Genomic DNA, 15,895 nt, shown 5'->3' with positions numbered 1-15,895 from the left:
TGCCTTTATTAACCTTCCCAACCTTAAAACTCAGTGAATTGTAATTTTATACAACTAAAAATAAAATAATTATTGAAATAAGACAATTTAATTAAAATTTTAAACCTCTCTCCCTGCGTATACAAATCAAATCGAGCAAGAACACAAGTATCAAATCAACATAGAACATTGCATATATTGTACCAATAATTTTACCAACTAATATTAAATTTAGCAAGGCTATTAAAATTAATACAATTTCAATTATAATGTAATATGTCTCTGCCTCGTATTGGATTTGATCAACTACATACAGCACCACAAAATAAGCAGACAGCATAACAGTGGATCCCGAAATCAAACAGTGCCAGATCTCCACAGGTGGCACAACATAAGCTATTATATTTAGAAGCAGAGCCACTACCTAAAATTAAGACTTTATAAATATACAATATTAACAAATGCTACTCTTGTAATTTCGTATCAAAATATTAAGGCAGAGAAAAGTTTATCATACAATCATACATACATTAATATAATTTAGAAATTATGATAAATTGAATATTTCTAGAAAGATCATTGTTTGTCCTTTATTAGTACACAACCTCTTTCTTTAAATACAAAGTACTGGTCAACACATAACGCTAAAAGTAAATGACAGTAAAACAATCCATACAAAACAAATGTGGATTTTTCAGACGTTATTATAGTTATTACAGCAGCTATATTCAAAATTATTTGTATCAGAAGGTACAACTGTTCGGCCAAGTTGTGCACTTGGTCCACAAGGTAAAGTACAATGAATATCACGGACAATACAAGCGTAGGGGCTACGGCTAAGCAGTGAAATGTTCTCGGGTTTGCCAGAATAAATGGCAAAAACATGAGGAGCAATGATATTACCTACAAGTAAAAATAGCTTTAAGTGTTTATTAACATGACTTGGTATACCTGATACCGCTTTCAATGGAGCTCAACATCTGAATGGTTTTTTAAATAATACTCAAGCAAATTTAGCTCGCGGAGGGCATTAAAAATAGTCTATCGACCTTCAGTAGTGACTATAAAAAATAATAAGTATTTCAAAATGGCTTATAATTAACTGATCACCAGAAATAGTAACATTTCACAGACAAAAATAGTAAACGATCACCAAAATACAGACCACCATTTTAATGTAAAATGATAACCAAAGATTTAACATCTTAAAGCCAAAAATAGTAAATGATCACCAACATTATACTAGCATTTTAAAGTAAAATGATCACCAAAATTAGTAAATGATCACCAACATTATACTAGCATTTTAATGTAAAATGATCACCAAAGATTTATTATCTCGCTATCCTATTTATGCAAAATGACTCCAAATATATCATTGTTATTTAAACCAAAAGTAGTAAACGCTCACCAACATGATATGTTAGCATTTTAATGTAAAATTTTAACCAAATATATTTTTATTTAGCAAATATGCTATTAAAGAGAAGAAGACAGATAAACGGACAGACAGACATTGAAGTCTTAGTAAAAGAGTCCCGTTTGTACTCTTTGGGTACGGAACCCTACAATGGGCCTCTATTACTGAGACTTTGATGTCTGTCCGTCTGTCCGTCCGTCTGTCTTTCTCTAGGACCTAGGCTGTATCTCAAGAACCGCTCCAGCTAAACTTCTACAAATTCACAGATTGTGTATATCTGTTGCCGCTATAACAACCAGTACTAAAACAAAATAAAATAATTATTTAAGGGGGCTCCCATACAACAAACGTAATTTTTTTGGCCTTTTTTGCCCGATATCAATAATGGCAACCGGTAGGCACATTGATATTTTCGCAAAGGCCTTGATTATATGATGTTAACTTCAATAATTAGGTAATAATAATAATAAAAAAAATAATTCAAAAGGGGCTCTCATACAAAAACACAATTTTAGGTCTAATTTTGTTCTATAACGGTACGGAACCCTCCATGTCCAGCTCACACTAGGCCGACTATTTTGTTAATAATATGCTTACATGTTTTGTCAATCGTAGTGATTTATTTGGACAGAAATATCGCATTGATTTGCTCACAAGGATTTGGTGATCATTTACTATATTTGGTGATCATTTACTATATTTAGTGATCATTTACTATATTTGGTGATCATTTACTATATTTGGTGGTCATTTACTATATTTGGTGATCATTTACTTTATTTGGTGATCATTTACTATATTTGGTGTTCGATTACAATTTGAAGTGTTGTCATGACTAAAATAGCTGGTAGTATTGCAATTTTAGACTTTATTTTTGTGGTGTTAATTATCTTTTTTTTGGTAAACAAGTTTAGGGTATCAGTGCATTTTTTGGTGGTCATTATATTTGTTCCCTTTCAAAATAGCAGACAAAAACTTTTGGTATGGCATATTTTGAACTTCTAAATGTATCTGTCAAGAACACTGTTTTTGTAAATTAAATTACTTATGTACAAAATATTCCCAGTAATAAAAAAACAGTTGATTTTTATATTATTTTTCTCACACACGCACTCACGTAAAAAATTTACTTTAGTACATTATTTAGAATTTAAAATTTAAACCAAATAGAATTTTAAAATGCAATTTTAGTGCCAATTAACAGCTGTCATTTGTCACAGTCAGCTGACATACTGACAATTCTATTTTTTAAATTAATTTTACGGACTATTGCACAATGACTGTACGTTGCTGTACCAATTTAATAACCGATATTTGATACCCAAGCTTTATAATAAACAGCATATTTCATGAGAAGGTATTAAATGTTTATATTATATAATATGTTATGCACAACTAAAGGTACAGCCTCTTTCATTTGCTATTAAAAACAGGTCAATGCATAATGATACCAGTAGCCCTAAATAAAATATTCCATAAACTAACCATAACCATACTCTAGTTAAATTAAGCAAAAAACATTGTAAAAATGCGCCAAACGTGAATAAAATTTGAAAGAAAAGATACATTTTCTCCATAAATAAAGGTACTTTTCTTCTTAAGTACAATATTATGAATATAAACGATATAACTATTGTGGGGCCAGTAGATATGCAATACATGTGGCCTTTTGGGTGTACACCAATAATAATTGGTAATAAAGTTAAAACAAATGCTAGTACCTATGAACAATGATATTATAATCAGAATTATTGTTACATCAGTGATTATGCATGTAAGTATGTTTATTGTACTTATAAATGCAATAATTACAAAAATCATACTTACAAATTCCACTATTTTCATTATAAATATGTTGTATTTTATTAATTCTCCAATTTTTTTATCAACTGGTACAGAATCTGTAACAAAATTTACTACGTATAAAATCTTTTAAAATATACTTAAACGAAAACCTACTCCATAGTTTTATCATTCGTCATCATCAGCCTATCCATAGCTGAACGGCCTTCCCCAACCCCCGCCAACCACCCTTCCCTGAGTGTTCTGTTGGGACTTTTGGAGTGGTGTAGCTATGACTACCTGCCACCTTGAAATCGACGATCCATGCATCCAACTGCAGCTTGCTATTATAGTTGCTGCCTGCTAGGCATCCTATTGCCTACGCTGTTTGTTTAATTGTGGTTTCAGTTTAATAAATAAAAACTACATAATAATATTAGAAACTATCATGGGCGTACCGAGGGGGGGGGGGGGGGGGGCTGGGCAGGGGGCGCAGCTGCCCCCCTCCCCCTAGATCATGTTTCCGTTCCTACTAAGTATATTATCTAGTACTTTTATCTATAAAAATTAAAAATCAAAAATTAAGAAAACGAATTTTTGCCATTTGTTTGAAATACAATATTTATACAACTAAAAATGATAAATTTTTTATTCTTATAAACACCTAGCTTATAAAAAATCTGATTTGCCCCCCTCCGTGGTCCAGAACCTGGGTACGTCCATGGAAACTATGGTAAGTGCAAGTTGGGTATGGTAGTAAGAGTAAAGCGCTTATTCCACTTGTCCTATTTAGAAGTCCTAGCTCCTATCCTAGATCCTACATAGGAGACTAATTAGTTCGCTTCTTATTCCACTTGTCCTAATTTAGTGACTAAATCAGTTGTCATTTTGGTCAGACGTCTTCTTAATGGCTGCAGTTCTATCAAAGCAACAAAAAATTGGTCTTCTCATAGGCTTAGCTGTTGGCACAATGAAAATAAAAATAAATAAAAGGCGAAAAAGATGGTTGAAAGAATTTTTGCTCCACGTAAAATTATGAATTATGAACTTTCTGAACTACTTGGAACCAGCAGACTTAAGAAATTACCTACAAATGGATTCCAGATCTTATAACATAATATAAATTGACTTTAATACAGATTTAGCAGTTCCCTCTACAGATAAAAGGTTGAAACCATTTGGCAACACTGATTTAGTCATTCAGGAGCCACATTTTTATCCGATTTAGGATCCTAGCTAGGATCCTAGCTTTCTAAATGTTATTCCACTTGACTAATTTTTTTAGGATCCTAGCTAGGACTTCCTAAATAGGACAAGTGGAATAAGCGCTTAACCAGATATAATAATTGGAATTTTTGTTTTTACCATTTACTATTACATCAGACATACTGACGAAATCAACTTTTAAATATTACAAAAGAAAAATCAGTATAATATATTATAAACTTGTAAAACAAAATAAATAAAACAATTTACAAACAACTAAGTCAAAACGACAAAATTATTCCGTCAATAACATTACGTAGTAAATGACATTCTCTTTGGTCAATAATTTGATTGAAGTTTATAATTTTTGCGATTTTCCTTCTAGCAGCCACTGGCCACTGCCACTTGCCCAAGAGTCTGGAGTCTGGACTCTGGACACATTTATTTCTGCTGTACATATAGAAAACTGATTAACACATTGGCCTAACAAGTGAAAAAGTGAAACCAGAAAATGATTTTTGTTTATGCTTTTCTTTTGGTAAGAGGATAAATTAATTAAGAAGTTTTTTGATTGAATATTGTGGAATATTGGGTATTTTTATGAAACAGAAAGAGAAGAAGATTGAAATTTGAAATGACCGATAAGCATAAAGCGTCTCCCAGACAGACGCAGCCTGCGGTGGCGCGGCGGTGGCGGTGGCGGTGGCGGTCAGTTAGATGACTTGGCCGCGTGGCCGCGTGTGTCTGTGTCGTTCCTAGAACTCTCAAGTCATCCAACTGATCGCCACCGCCACCGCAGGCCGCGTCTGTCTGGGAGACGCTTAATGGGTTGACGGAGTTTTGCCGGGAATGTGATAGAGTGATGTTGTGTTTTTGTATTATTTTCCTAAAATTGTGTTAACTGTAAAAATTGTGTATGAAAGTGATGCAATATCTAGAAACGTGCTATTTTGTGTTCCCTCCAAAACTCCATCGAAAGTAGACTGAATCAACCGACATCACTTGACTTGACTTTGACTAGACTTTGGACCTGACGATATAGAAAAACGATGCTGAAAATTGTATACCTACAAGAATATAATAATTGTTTTCCCAATGTGTTTTCCGCCATAAAATACTCGACAGTCGATACTGGCCATGGTTGTATAGCCGAAATGCCGTAATAAGAAAAAAAAAAAAAATAAATGGGTTGACAGCTTGGTGGCAGTTGACACTTGACAGTTAAAGCTAAAAAAAAAAGTGCGATTTCGGATGGACTTCAATAAAGAGCAAAGTCTACCCAAAATCACTCTGACATTGGCAACTCACTGAGGCCACCATAAAAAAAGAAGAAGAAGAAGAAGACTTCGGCGTGTCAATGTTTTCCTCATTATTTTAGAGATAAATTATTAATATAGAAATCAAACAAGGGAAAATAATGCAATAAATGAATAGCACATATTCTTTTAAAAATGGAAGAAGATGACCCAATAGTGCAGGAGGTCGAGAAAAAGTATCTAGTATGAGGTTATGTTGTTGTCGAAAAAATTTACTTATTTTTGAAAATTATCTTTCAGATTCCTGTTTACCTTTCCCAGGCTTTAGCACAGCATTTATACTTGTATCAGTATCCTATGAGACCAGCTAATAGGGAATGGAAAGATATAAAAGTGACAAATGCTTCCATCAAACCAAATAACCAAATTGTTAGACTTGAGATGGGTTTGGACACATATAGCGACAAGTATTGCCCTTCCAAAGCTGAACAGATTGCCCTTAACACTGATGGCGCCCAGGTATAGTCCAGAACTAGTTTGTATCAACTTTTAAGTAAGATTTTTGAAGCTTACTTTTAGCTTAAAATATTGTAGTTGTCTCCAAAACCATGTGTCATTTGTGTAGTAAAGCATATTATTATTCTCCTCAACCCATCAATCCCGGCACCTGGCTGCCGCATAATAATTAAAAATCTATTGCATCTGCTATTCCCACGATCGAGGTAATAAATGTTAAACCTGCTAATTTACAGGAGTCAAGGTATATAAAAGATAAAGAAAAGGAAAAAGCACAATACTTCAGAAGTGGAATGATGGACAAAATAGTGTATGAAAGCAGCACACCCTGTACGGAAATACAACATTATGCTGTTGCTATACTACAGGACAAGGAGCTACATTGTACTCCCATCAAAGGTAATTTCTAACAGCTTAAGTTTCCATAGTTGAAATTAGACAATCTATACTTAATATTATATTATATATTGGGAAGAGTTTGTTTGTTTGTTTGAACGCGCTAATCTCAGGAACTAATGGTCCGATTTGAAAAATTCTTTCAGTGTGAGATAGCCCATTTATCGAGAAAGGCTATAGGCTATATTTTATAACGTTAATACTAATAGGAGCGAAGAAATAGAGGAAAGTGTGGAAAAAACGGGGGGAAATTATTTGGCAGGGCTTATTTGAACGCACTAATCTTAGGAACTACTGGTCCGATTTGAAAAATTATTTCAGTGTTAGATAGCCTGTTTATCGAGGAAGGCTATAGGCTATATTTTATCGCGCTAAGACTAATAAGAGCGAAGAAATAGAGGAAAGTATGAAAAAAACGGGAGAAATTATTGGAAATGGCTTATTTGAACGCGCTAATCTCAAGAACTACTGGTCCGATTTGAAAAATTCTTTCAGTGTTAGATAGCCCATTTATTGAGAAAGGTTATAGGTTATATTTTATCACGCTAAGACTGATAGGAGCACAGAAATAGAGGAAATGTGAAAAAAAACGGAGGAAATTATTTGAAAGGGCTTATCTCACATACTACTGGAGCAAATTTTCTGTTATTTGGCACAGATAAGAAGTAGACCACATGAAGGATCAAAGGCTATTTTTTGTGAACTAATTTGTCTGTGAAATATCTTATTTACGCGGGAGAAGCTGCGTGGTCACGACATCACGCGTAAACCCATTTTGCTGAAATTTGGTATTTAAAAGATGCTTTGAATCCCGAAAAAGAACAAAGGATACATTTTGTGCCGGCAAAATGTACGGTTACTGCACAATATACTTTTATGATTCTCTCCTAAACTATTTAATCTATTTTGATGAAATTTGGCATGGAGATTGGAGATACTAATTTGAATCTGTGCCAAGGAATGTTTTTTGTCCCGGAAAAATGTGCGGTTCCCACACAATATACTTCTTTTCTGATTTGCGCGTTAAACGACTCAATCGGTGTACGGGAACAACTATAAACTAAAGTCCACGCGGACGAAGTCGCGGGCAACAGCTAGTTAATTTTATAAAATTAGACAATTAATTTTATATTTATTTTGTTAATTCATTTAGCATCTTTTGCTGGGACTTGGGAGTTGTTTGACACTTCCAATTAATACAAAACGAAAATTGTTATGAGCATTCAATCTACATTGTTTCAAATCATTTTGATGAAAATGCAAATGAAAAAAATTGCTAGCTTAAAAGTAAATCTATCATGTTTAAGTAACATTTTGATGAATTAATAGATTTGTAATAAAGTGTAAATATTGAATACAACAGAAGATATAATATTATTTCCTACATTATGGACATGCTCAGCTTTAAATAACTTTTTTGCATAGCATAATACTTATTATATTAATGCATTTAAAATATTATAGAGTAAAATTTGTGTCTCAAATTCTTTTCAATTTAGGTATAGTACAAATGAGACCTTCATATTCATACTATGATAAACAAGACAAGAGGAAGCAGGACAAAAATAAAGCGGAAAACTCTGATGATGAGGAGAAAGAACCAGAAGCACAGCAGGTATTTTTTTTTATTTATGTTTTTTAGGCTGTCAATACTTGAAAGGTAAATTGAAATCCTTCTATTCCTAGTAAACATAATGCTCCATGTTCTTGGAAAACTCTGACAGCGGTTGGACTGGAGGAAACGGGGCACTATGGGAAAAAGACAATAAATTTTTGCATCAAAATTTTAACCTCTTATAACCACCTATTTTGAATACACCAATCGATAGGGGGGCCAAGGTAAGCAAAAAAAGCTCAGATAAACTTTTCTCAAAAATCAACCCCTGTCGAAAAACAGGCCGAAATGTGACCCTAGTTAGTTTTTTTTTTTTTTAAGTGGCCCCTTATACGGGACCTCTTGTTCCCCCTTCCGAAGGGAAGAGACAATTATTTGCATGTTACATTTCATCCTTTAAATTGTTGACAAATTGTTTACATTAATCATTTTTACATTTACATATTGACACATTTATTATATAACTTAAAGCTTCATACTACATCAATTTTTATATTATTACTTTACACATTTTTCTACACTTCGCGTGGAGTGTTCGGTGCGAATTAGTTTTGCTGGAGTTATTTACTTACGAAATAATTCTTACAATTGAGTGGGATGTATGACATTATTATTATTATTATTATTATCAGCCTACAGTGTCCCACTGCTGGGCAAAGGCCTCCCCTCTCTCTTTCCAAAGTTCACGATCCTGTGACATGACATACAGTTGCATATTGTTGGTATAGTTCTATAGCATTGACATTCCATTAAGATCTTATATATACCTATATATAATTTTAATTTGCTTTGCTTTACAGTATCTTTTTATAATATCTATTTAGTACATATTTTATAATTCCTCAGTGTTGTTTACATTGTTATCTATAAGTTACATATTATTGATTTGTTATATTACATACACACTTACATGTATTCATTCTAAAACACTTTTCTATCTTCGACTATATTATGGCTCCTTTATAATTACCTATGTATAATTTTACAATTGTTTGTTACAGTTCTGTTTCATACTATCTTTTTGACACATATTTTATATTTCTTTAGTATTGTTTACATCGTTATCTATAAGTTACATATTATATTCTTCTGTTATATTACATATCACACAATTACATATATTCAATTACATAAACATCTCTACGTAAATACTTTTCTATGTTATAGGTACTATATTATTCGTATAATAAATATTTAATAATATATTCTTATGTATACAAAATAATTTTTACTGCTTATTTATTTGCTTAGTCTATATATGCTTTGTTATTTTTATGATAACCATATTATATGACAAGGGTTTTTATATATATATATATATATATATATATATATATATATATATATATATATATATATATATATATATATATATATATATATATATATATATATATATATTGCAATAGCGAATCCGAATCCGATAAGTGTAGCCACTGCGGAGGGGACCATCGTAAGTTTGAGTGTGACAAATTGGAAGAAAAGCCGAACTGTATTAATTGCGAAAAAGACGGCTGTAAAGACACCAAACACGACGCGTTCAGCGCGGAGTGTCCGGTGCGAATGAGATGGGATGCATAGCGCGGGTAACCGTTGCATATGACCCTGATGACCAATAGCATTGACAATCCATAAGTCATCGTTCAATAATATTATGTAAGCAACTTAAAATAAATATGTATAATAAATAAATATACTATATTATATATACATATAGTATGTAAGGAATGCAAATTGGAAATCCCTTAAACTGAGTTTAAGAGACCCAAAAAACGCAGTATATAATTTATAACAGTTTATAATATCAACAATGTAATAATATAAAAAAATATATATATATATATATATATATATATATATATATATATATATATATATATATATATATATATATATATATATATATATATATATATATATATATATATATATATATATATATATCAGGGTCATATGCAACGGTTACCCGCGCTATGCATCCCATCTCATTCGCACCGGACACTCCGCGCCTCCGCGAACGCGTCGTGTTTGGTGTCTTTACAGCCGTCTTTTTCGCAATTAATACAGTTCGGCTTTTCTTCCAATTTGTCACACTCAAACTTACGATGGTCCCCTCCGCAGTGGCTACACTTATCGGATTCGGATTCGCTATTGCAATGTCGCCTCCCATGTCCGTGCCCTAAACAGCGCGAGCACTGTATAAGGGGGGACTGGTCGGCGACACGCACTCGCTGCATACCTATGTAAACATATCCGGCTGCTGTAAAGGTTTGCCACAGCTGAGGGGACAACGTACACACCACATGATTTGTCTCTTTGTCTCTTCCCCTTCGTCTATATTTTACGCATAAGTCGTACACAACACCCGGAGGTGGCAGCGGTTGGAGGTGCTTATTTTGATTTTTGATGGCATAGAATATGTCGTCATCCGTTGTCGACTTTAGCACCCCATACAGCGCTACCTGCGGGTTTTTATTAGCTATGGTCTCTACATTAAATTTACTATCGCTATTCTCTATTTTCTCCTTTATTTTATCCCTTTCTTGTTTATTACTTAACCCTATAATTACTTTACGACCCTTCGCTCTTCTTATCCTATCTATTTTAATTCCTTCCTTGGTGGGCTCTATTATCTTCCTTACTTCCGACACAATGTCGGTCGTCGACATAAAATTCTCTTTGTCAGTGACTACAAGAGAGTGGAGGGTCTTGGGCTTTGGCTGTCGCGTACCAGCTACCGCTGCGGGGGCGGCGGGCGGCGGGATTTGTCTCCCGCCGCGCGCTACCTCCGCATACGTAGTGGTTTGCGGCTCGGCCGAGGCCCTGGCCTCCCACTCCTCTATAGCACTGTTTACGTTGTTTTTAGTTTCCTCTATTATATATTTAGCCCGAACCATTCCTACTTCCTCTGTTCTAACGGTTTGAGAGCCCAGCTGAGATTTTATTTCATCTCTCAGCCTGGTTCCCAAGCGTTGTAAATTGTCTTTAATTTTATCATAAATTTCTTGGATAAGAGCCTTGCAATCACAGTCACAGCTTCCACTTTTGACTTCCCTATCACACTGGACTCCTGAATCTTTTGTCTTCCTATCTTCTTTCCTTACTTTTCCTACATTTTTGCTAGATTCAAGGGCTTTTCCTATCCTATTCTGTATGTTTTTCAAGTTGTCTGCTAAACCAGACTTTAACTCTCCCTTCATGTTCCTAGTCTGGTTTAGCAGGCTTATACTATGCTTCGTCAAACGAGATGTATCCATTAATATAGATATATATTATCCATTAATATACCCTAGTTAGTTATAGTTAGTTAGATGGAGAAAATAAGTACTTAGAAAATTTTTAATGAAAATATTCAATCCCTGACAACCACCCCTTTTGAATACACCAATCGAAAGAAGGTGCCAAGGCAAGCGAAAAAAGCTCGGATAAACTTCTCTCAAAAATTAATGCCTGTCGAAATACAACCTGAAATGTGAGTGCAGGTAAATAGCAATGTTGGCCCAATACGACTTGATTGGGTTAGGTTAGATAGGTTTATAAACCTTTACCAAGATAAGGGGTTGAAGTGTTTTTTTCCATACTAACGAGGGTCACACATTTCGGCCTGTCTTTCGACAGGGGTTGACTTTTGAGAAAAGTTTATCTGATTTTTTTTGCTCCTCTTGGCGCCCCATATCGATTGGTATATTAAAAGGGGTGGGTCATAGGGGGTTGCATTTTTTCGTCAAAATTTTTGTAAGTCTTTTTCTCATAGTGCCCCGTTTCCTCCAGGCCAACCAAAACATGGTTAGACAAGTCATTTAATATAAACCTATAATAGTAAACCTATAGTTCCCTTACAGAAGTGCATAATATTATTATAATTGAGAGCTCCACTATTTATTTTGCTAAAAGCTAATGAAGCCATAATATTGTACTTTGATTGTAAGCACTTAACAGTACTATTTATTTCTAGGTGACAGTAAAATTCGCACGTCCCGAAACGGAGGTGGCTAAGAAAGCTCGCGAGAAGTCGTATGAGACCATATCACAGAGAGTGGCTACTGAACCATGGTATGACGGCTTATGGAAGCACCCGGATAGTGATCATGCTGATGTAAGTTTGTCCAATTTTGAAGCTCCTGTTAGAGCCTCCGCAGACTGCAGACTTTTAGTTGGCTGATAGTTTAATCAAAAGCTTAATCAGTACGAAGATGTATGAAGGTGTGCACACTAAACGATTTGTATCGGCCGATAATAATGTACTGGAACCCCAACTTGGTCAAACCATCGGCAGACTGAAAGTCTGTAGTCTGCGGGGGCTCTTAGCGGAAATTTTTGAAATGTCACGCAAAAGTTAGTTTTGTTAAACCCTATGGTACACATTTTTTATATCACACCTTTTTTAAATATGCTTGAACACTTGTGTCACACGAACAATGTGACGCCCCTCCTCTTAAGCTATTGTATAGTTTTTACGTAATATAATATGTAACTTGCCTGCTCTAAAAGTAACCTAATTATATTACAGGTAACACTTTGCAAATCCAAAGTGTTAACTGTAGTATAATTATTATTACGTAAATTTTTATTTTTCGTTACGATTTTTTCTGAATAGTATTTCTGAATCCATGTATAAATGTCAATAGACTATAGCAATAGATAAAAGTTTTATCTATAAGTACACTTAATCACTATATTTGGTATTATTAATGACATATTAATATTTTACAGCTTGAACGTCTCAAGCTATTCAGTTCGACGAGCTCAGATGGATCAACTTTAACCCTCAAAGCCGGCGAATACATCCGGACACTGGTGCCCGCCCCGCCCGCGGATGAGGCAGACACTGCACCCACCAAGTCACTGTCCCTACAGGATCAGATACGGGAAATACTTATTAATGGTTTGTATTATAATATAATATTAACTGCATGATGTATTGTGGTATCTTATTACACCACATATCATGCAATTCATATTTTTTTACAATAACCAGGAGAATGTTGGGCCCATAAGGTCCAACATTCTGCCTTGTCAGTGGCGTGCAAAATAATTTAGTTCCTTAATAATTTCAATAATGGTTTGTATATTTTCTATTAGAAGTGGCCTGTGACTACCACGGGCCACGGGCGTGCTGACTTCTCAAGCGATACTATGTTTTACAATAATGAAGATAAAGTTTAAAATCATATGACACTGACAGTGCTCGTCGCGCCACTGCCATTCCGGTATGGCGCGGTCCTAAGTTATATGATTATATTGGGGACATTTTGACTGGATGAAAACTACTCTATGTCTTTTTTAAAGTCTACATAGTACCTACATACCAACTTTTATTAAAATTAATTTAGCTGTGTAAGCTTGAAGAGACTTACACTCTTGCGCATTTATGATATTTTAGTAGTACATACATATGAAAATCTTTAATTTATGGAATGTTGTTTTAATAATCAGTTTTTTGTTCTACATTTGTGTGTATTCTGTGGAAAACAATACCCATTCATTTTTTTTGTCCTGAAGAACCTTGATTATATTGATGATGCTCTTACAGCCAAAATGCTGACATTCTCGGAGCTGCGCTCGCTGTGCGGAAGCGGGACGGGGCTATCGAGTAACTCGGGTGTCAGCGAGACGGCGCTACTGGCGGCGCTGGGCGGCGCGGCGTGCTGCGTGCGCGGGCTGTGGACGCCGCGCTCGGGCGACCTGTACACGCGCGCCGCGCCCGCCCCGCCGCCGCTCATGTGTGCGGCGCGAGACCACGTGGTGAGTATAGTGTGAGCGGGACGGAGCTAGCCGGCGGTGCGGGTGTGAGCGAGACGGCGCTACTGGTGGTACGGCGTACCGCGGACTTCAAATTTCCACTCTTATCGCTTTAGAGACACACATAATATAAACGAAAATAAATCATATATAGTTTTAAATCAATATTTTTCTCATTTCAGTTATATCTCTTCACACAACATTCCTACGTGGAGCGACGTAAAATAGCAGCAGCGGTTCGCTTGCCGCCGCAGCAAGTCCTAGAAATACTACAGTCAGTGGCCAAATTCAATCCGAAGACTGGGTGGGAGCTGCTTTTGCCACCTGACACAGCGTTCGAAGCGAAGTACCCAGAAGTGATGCAACGGCAAAACCTGTACTTGGAAGCTAGACAGAGGCAGTTCAACGAAATGCTCATCGGTGAAAGTGTGCCCAAGCGTCAAAGGAAGAAGTCCCAACGGGATTCCACCAGTTCTGACACCATGCTGAGCCCCAAGCCCCGGAATAATAGTGTTAGTGAGGAAGACAGTGACCGTAAACGACATAAGAACAAATCTGCCACTGGTACCGGAAAACGGACTAGAAATATAAGTTCCAGTAGTGCGCACGATACGTGAACGGTGTATATAGTTAGGTTATCAAATTGTAGTGCTTATTGCCTTATATAGCCTCGAAGGCGTTTGTACTTGTTTTAGAAAATTATGTTTTAGGGTCAATTTATACTAGCACAGAGTCGAAGCGCATCGAAGGGAATTATTAAAACTGAACATTACAAATTCAACCTTAACTCCAAAGCGTTAACGCACATATTACTTCTGAGAATTTAAAAAGGCGTGCGCATCGGAGCGCACACAAGCGAATCTACGCGTCATCACTGTAGGCACTCAGGCGAATTCGCGCGCATTCGTTCGACTTGTTGCGAATTTGACGCTTCGACGCGCTTCACTGCGCTTTGACTCTGCGCTATTATAAATTGACCCTTAGATGACCCTTAAATGTTAGAAATTGGGCTTTACAATTTTTAACCAACTTGCAAGAATGATGTTTGTCTGATTCTGTTTATTGAACCAAACCAAACCAAATCGGTTTAAACAGTTTAAAAATCAAGTTTTTTTGTATGTATTGTTAAAAAAAGGTTTATTAATTTTGGAAAAATTACGTGTACTGAAAGAAATATTAGTTCGCAGTTCGCACATACACATGGTTGTATATCACAGTTTTAGTTTAAGTAAATAATTGTTTTAACGTTAAATATAAATTTTGTATGTTTATGATTTGTATAACGGTTATTGTTGATTTATGATGAATTATAACAAACTGTAACAAACTTAACTTCAGTATTTTTAATAGTCTGTGCAAGGACTCATATCATACTAAAGTGTGACAGACTTAGCTATAATGTATATAAATATTTTTATAGCTAGGCATATTACTATATATTTTCTATACTAATTTTCGCGTGACCGCACACTCAGCTATAATATATATTTCTTGTAGCTACTATAATATATATTATAGTACGATATATTAATATATATTATAGCTAAGTCTGTGACGGGCTTTATAGTTTATATGAACGTGGGCGGGAGCGCTGCTGGTAAAGGATCACTGTCAAAAATTACGTTTTTGTATGACAGCGTTAGTTCCTTTTTTCGCCACGTTCATTTAAAGCGTTGTCGAGGTAACCATAAGTTTCGAGAGCTATGGGCTCTTGTTAACAAACTTATATCATATTATGTGGTAGATAAAATTCTAAAACAAACAAAGAGCAGAGGTTCCCAAACTTATTTTGTTAACTGCCCAATTTGAGAGGAAATTATGTTTCAGCGCCCCCATTGTTTCAATTTAAAATGATCACTCCCCAAACCTCTACACAACGCCTCCTCTCTTTAGATCTTCAGCGCCCACGAGGGGGCGTTATCGCCCACTTTGAGGAAGGCTTCTCTAGAGTAACAAACACTTAAGTGTTATACTAAAACAAGT

At 35.2% G+C, this 15,895-nt stretch overlaps 2 protein-coding genes across 2 annotated transcripts; one reads left to right on the top strand and one right to left on the bottom strand.

Annotated features, from left to right (window-relative positions):
* Positions 1-110: 110 nt before the first annotated feature.
* On the bottom strand, positions 111-4,568 carry LOC121732672. Its single transcript, XM_042122627.1, has 3 exons — positions 4,547-4,568; positions 3,227-3,300; positions 111-882 (listed from the first exon to the last, which is right to left on the bottom strand). The coding sequence occupies exons 1-3, from the start codon at positions 4,566-4,568 to the stop codon at positions 556-558; spliced, it is 423 nt and encodes a 140-aa protein (XP_041978561.1). The 3' UTR covers positions 111-555.
* Positions 4,569-5,735: 1,167 nt separating this feature from the next.
* On the top strand, positions 5,736-14,656 carry LOC121732190 (DNA-directed RNA polymerase III subunit RPC5). The gene is made up of 8 exons (XM_042121987.1): positions 5,736-5,868; positions 5,944-6,162; positions 6,396-6,558; positions 8,055-8,170; positions 12,126-12,266; positions 12,884-13,055; positions 13,704-13,915; positions 14,095-14,656. Exons 1-8 carry the CDS (start codon positions 5,839-5,841, stop codon positions 14,527-14,529), a joined length of 1,488 nt encoding a protein of 495 aa, XP_041977921.1. The 5' UTR covers positions 5,736-5,838; the 3' UTR covers positions 14,530-14,656.
* The last annotated feature ends 1,239 nt before the right edge of the window (positions 14,657-15,895 follow it).

Source organism: Aricia agestis, chromosome 12 (assembly GCF_905147365.1).
Source record: "Aricia agestis chromosome 12, ilAriAges1.1, whole genome shotgun sequence".
Classification (NCBI taxonomy): Eukaryota; Metazoa; Arthropoda; class Insecta; order Lepidoptera; family Lycaenidae; genus Aricia; species Aricia agestis.
This window is presented reverse-complemented; position numbering and strand designations above follow the sequence as displayed.

What these genes read in the sequence shown, in the direction of transcription:
- LOC121732672 (XM_042122627.1), bottom strand. Translation starts at nt 4,568, where the DNA reads ATGTCTGATGTAATAGTAAATG. An exon ending in GTCTGATGTAATAGTAAATG is followed by an intron (nt 3,301 to 4,546) that starts GTAAAAACAAAA and finishes ATTTTGTTACAG; the next exon opens with ATTCTGTACCAGTTGATAAA. An exon ending in TAATGAAAATAGTGGAATTT is followed by an intron (nt 883 to 3,226) that starts GTAAGTATGATT and finishes TTTTACTTGTAG; the next exon opens with GTAATATCATTGCTCCTCAT.
- LOC121732190 (XM_042121987.1), top strand. Translation starts at nt 5,839, where the DNA reads ATGGAAGAAGATGACCCAATAGTGCAGGAG. An exon ending in TTAACACTGATGGCGCCCAG is followed by an intron (nt 6,163 to 6,395) that starts GTATAGTCCAGA and finishes GCTAATTTACAG; the next exon opens with GAGTCAAGGTATATAAAAGA. An exon ending in ACATTGTACTCCCATCAAAG is followed by an intron (nt 6,559 to 8,054) that starts GTAATTTCTAAC and finishes TTTTCAATTTAG; the next exon opens with GTATAGTACAAATGAGACCT.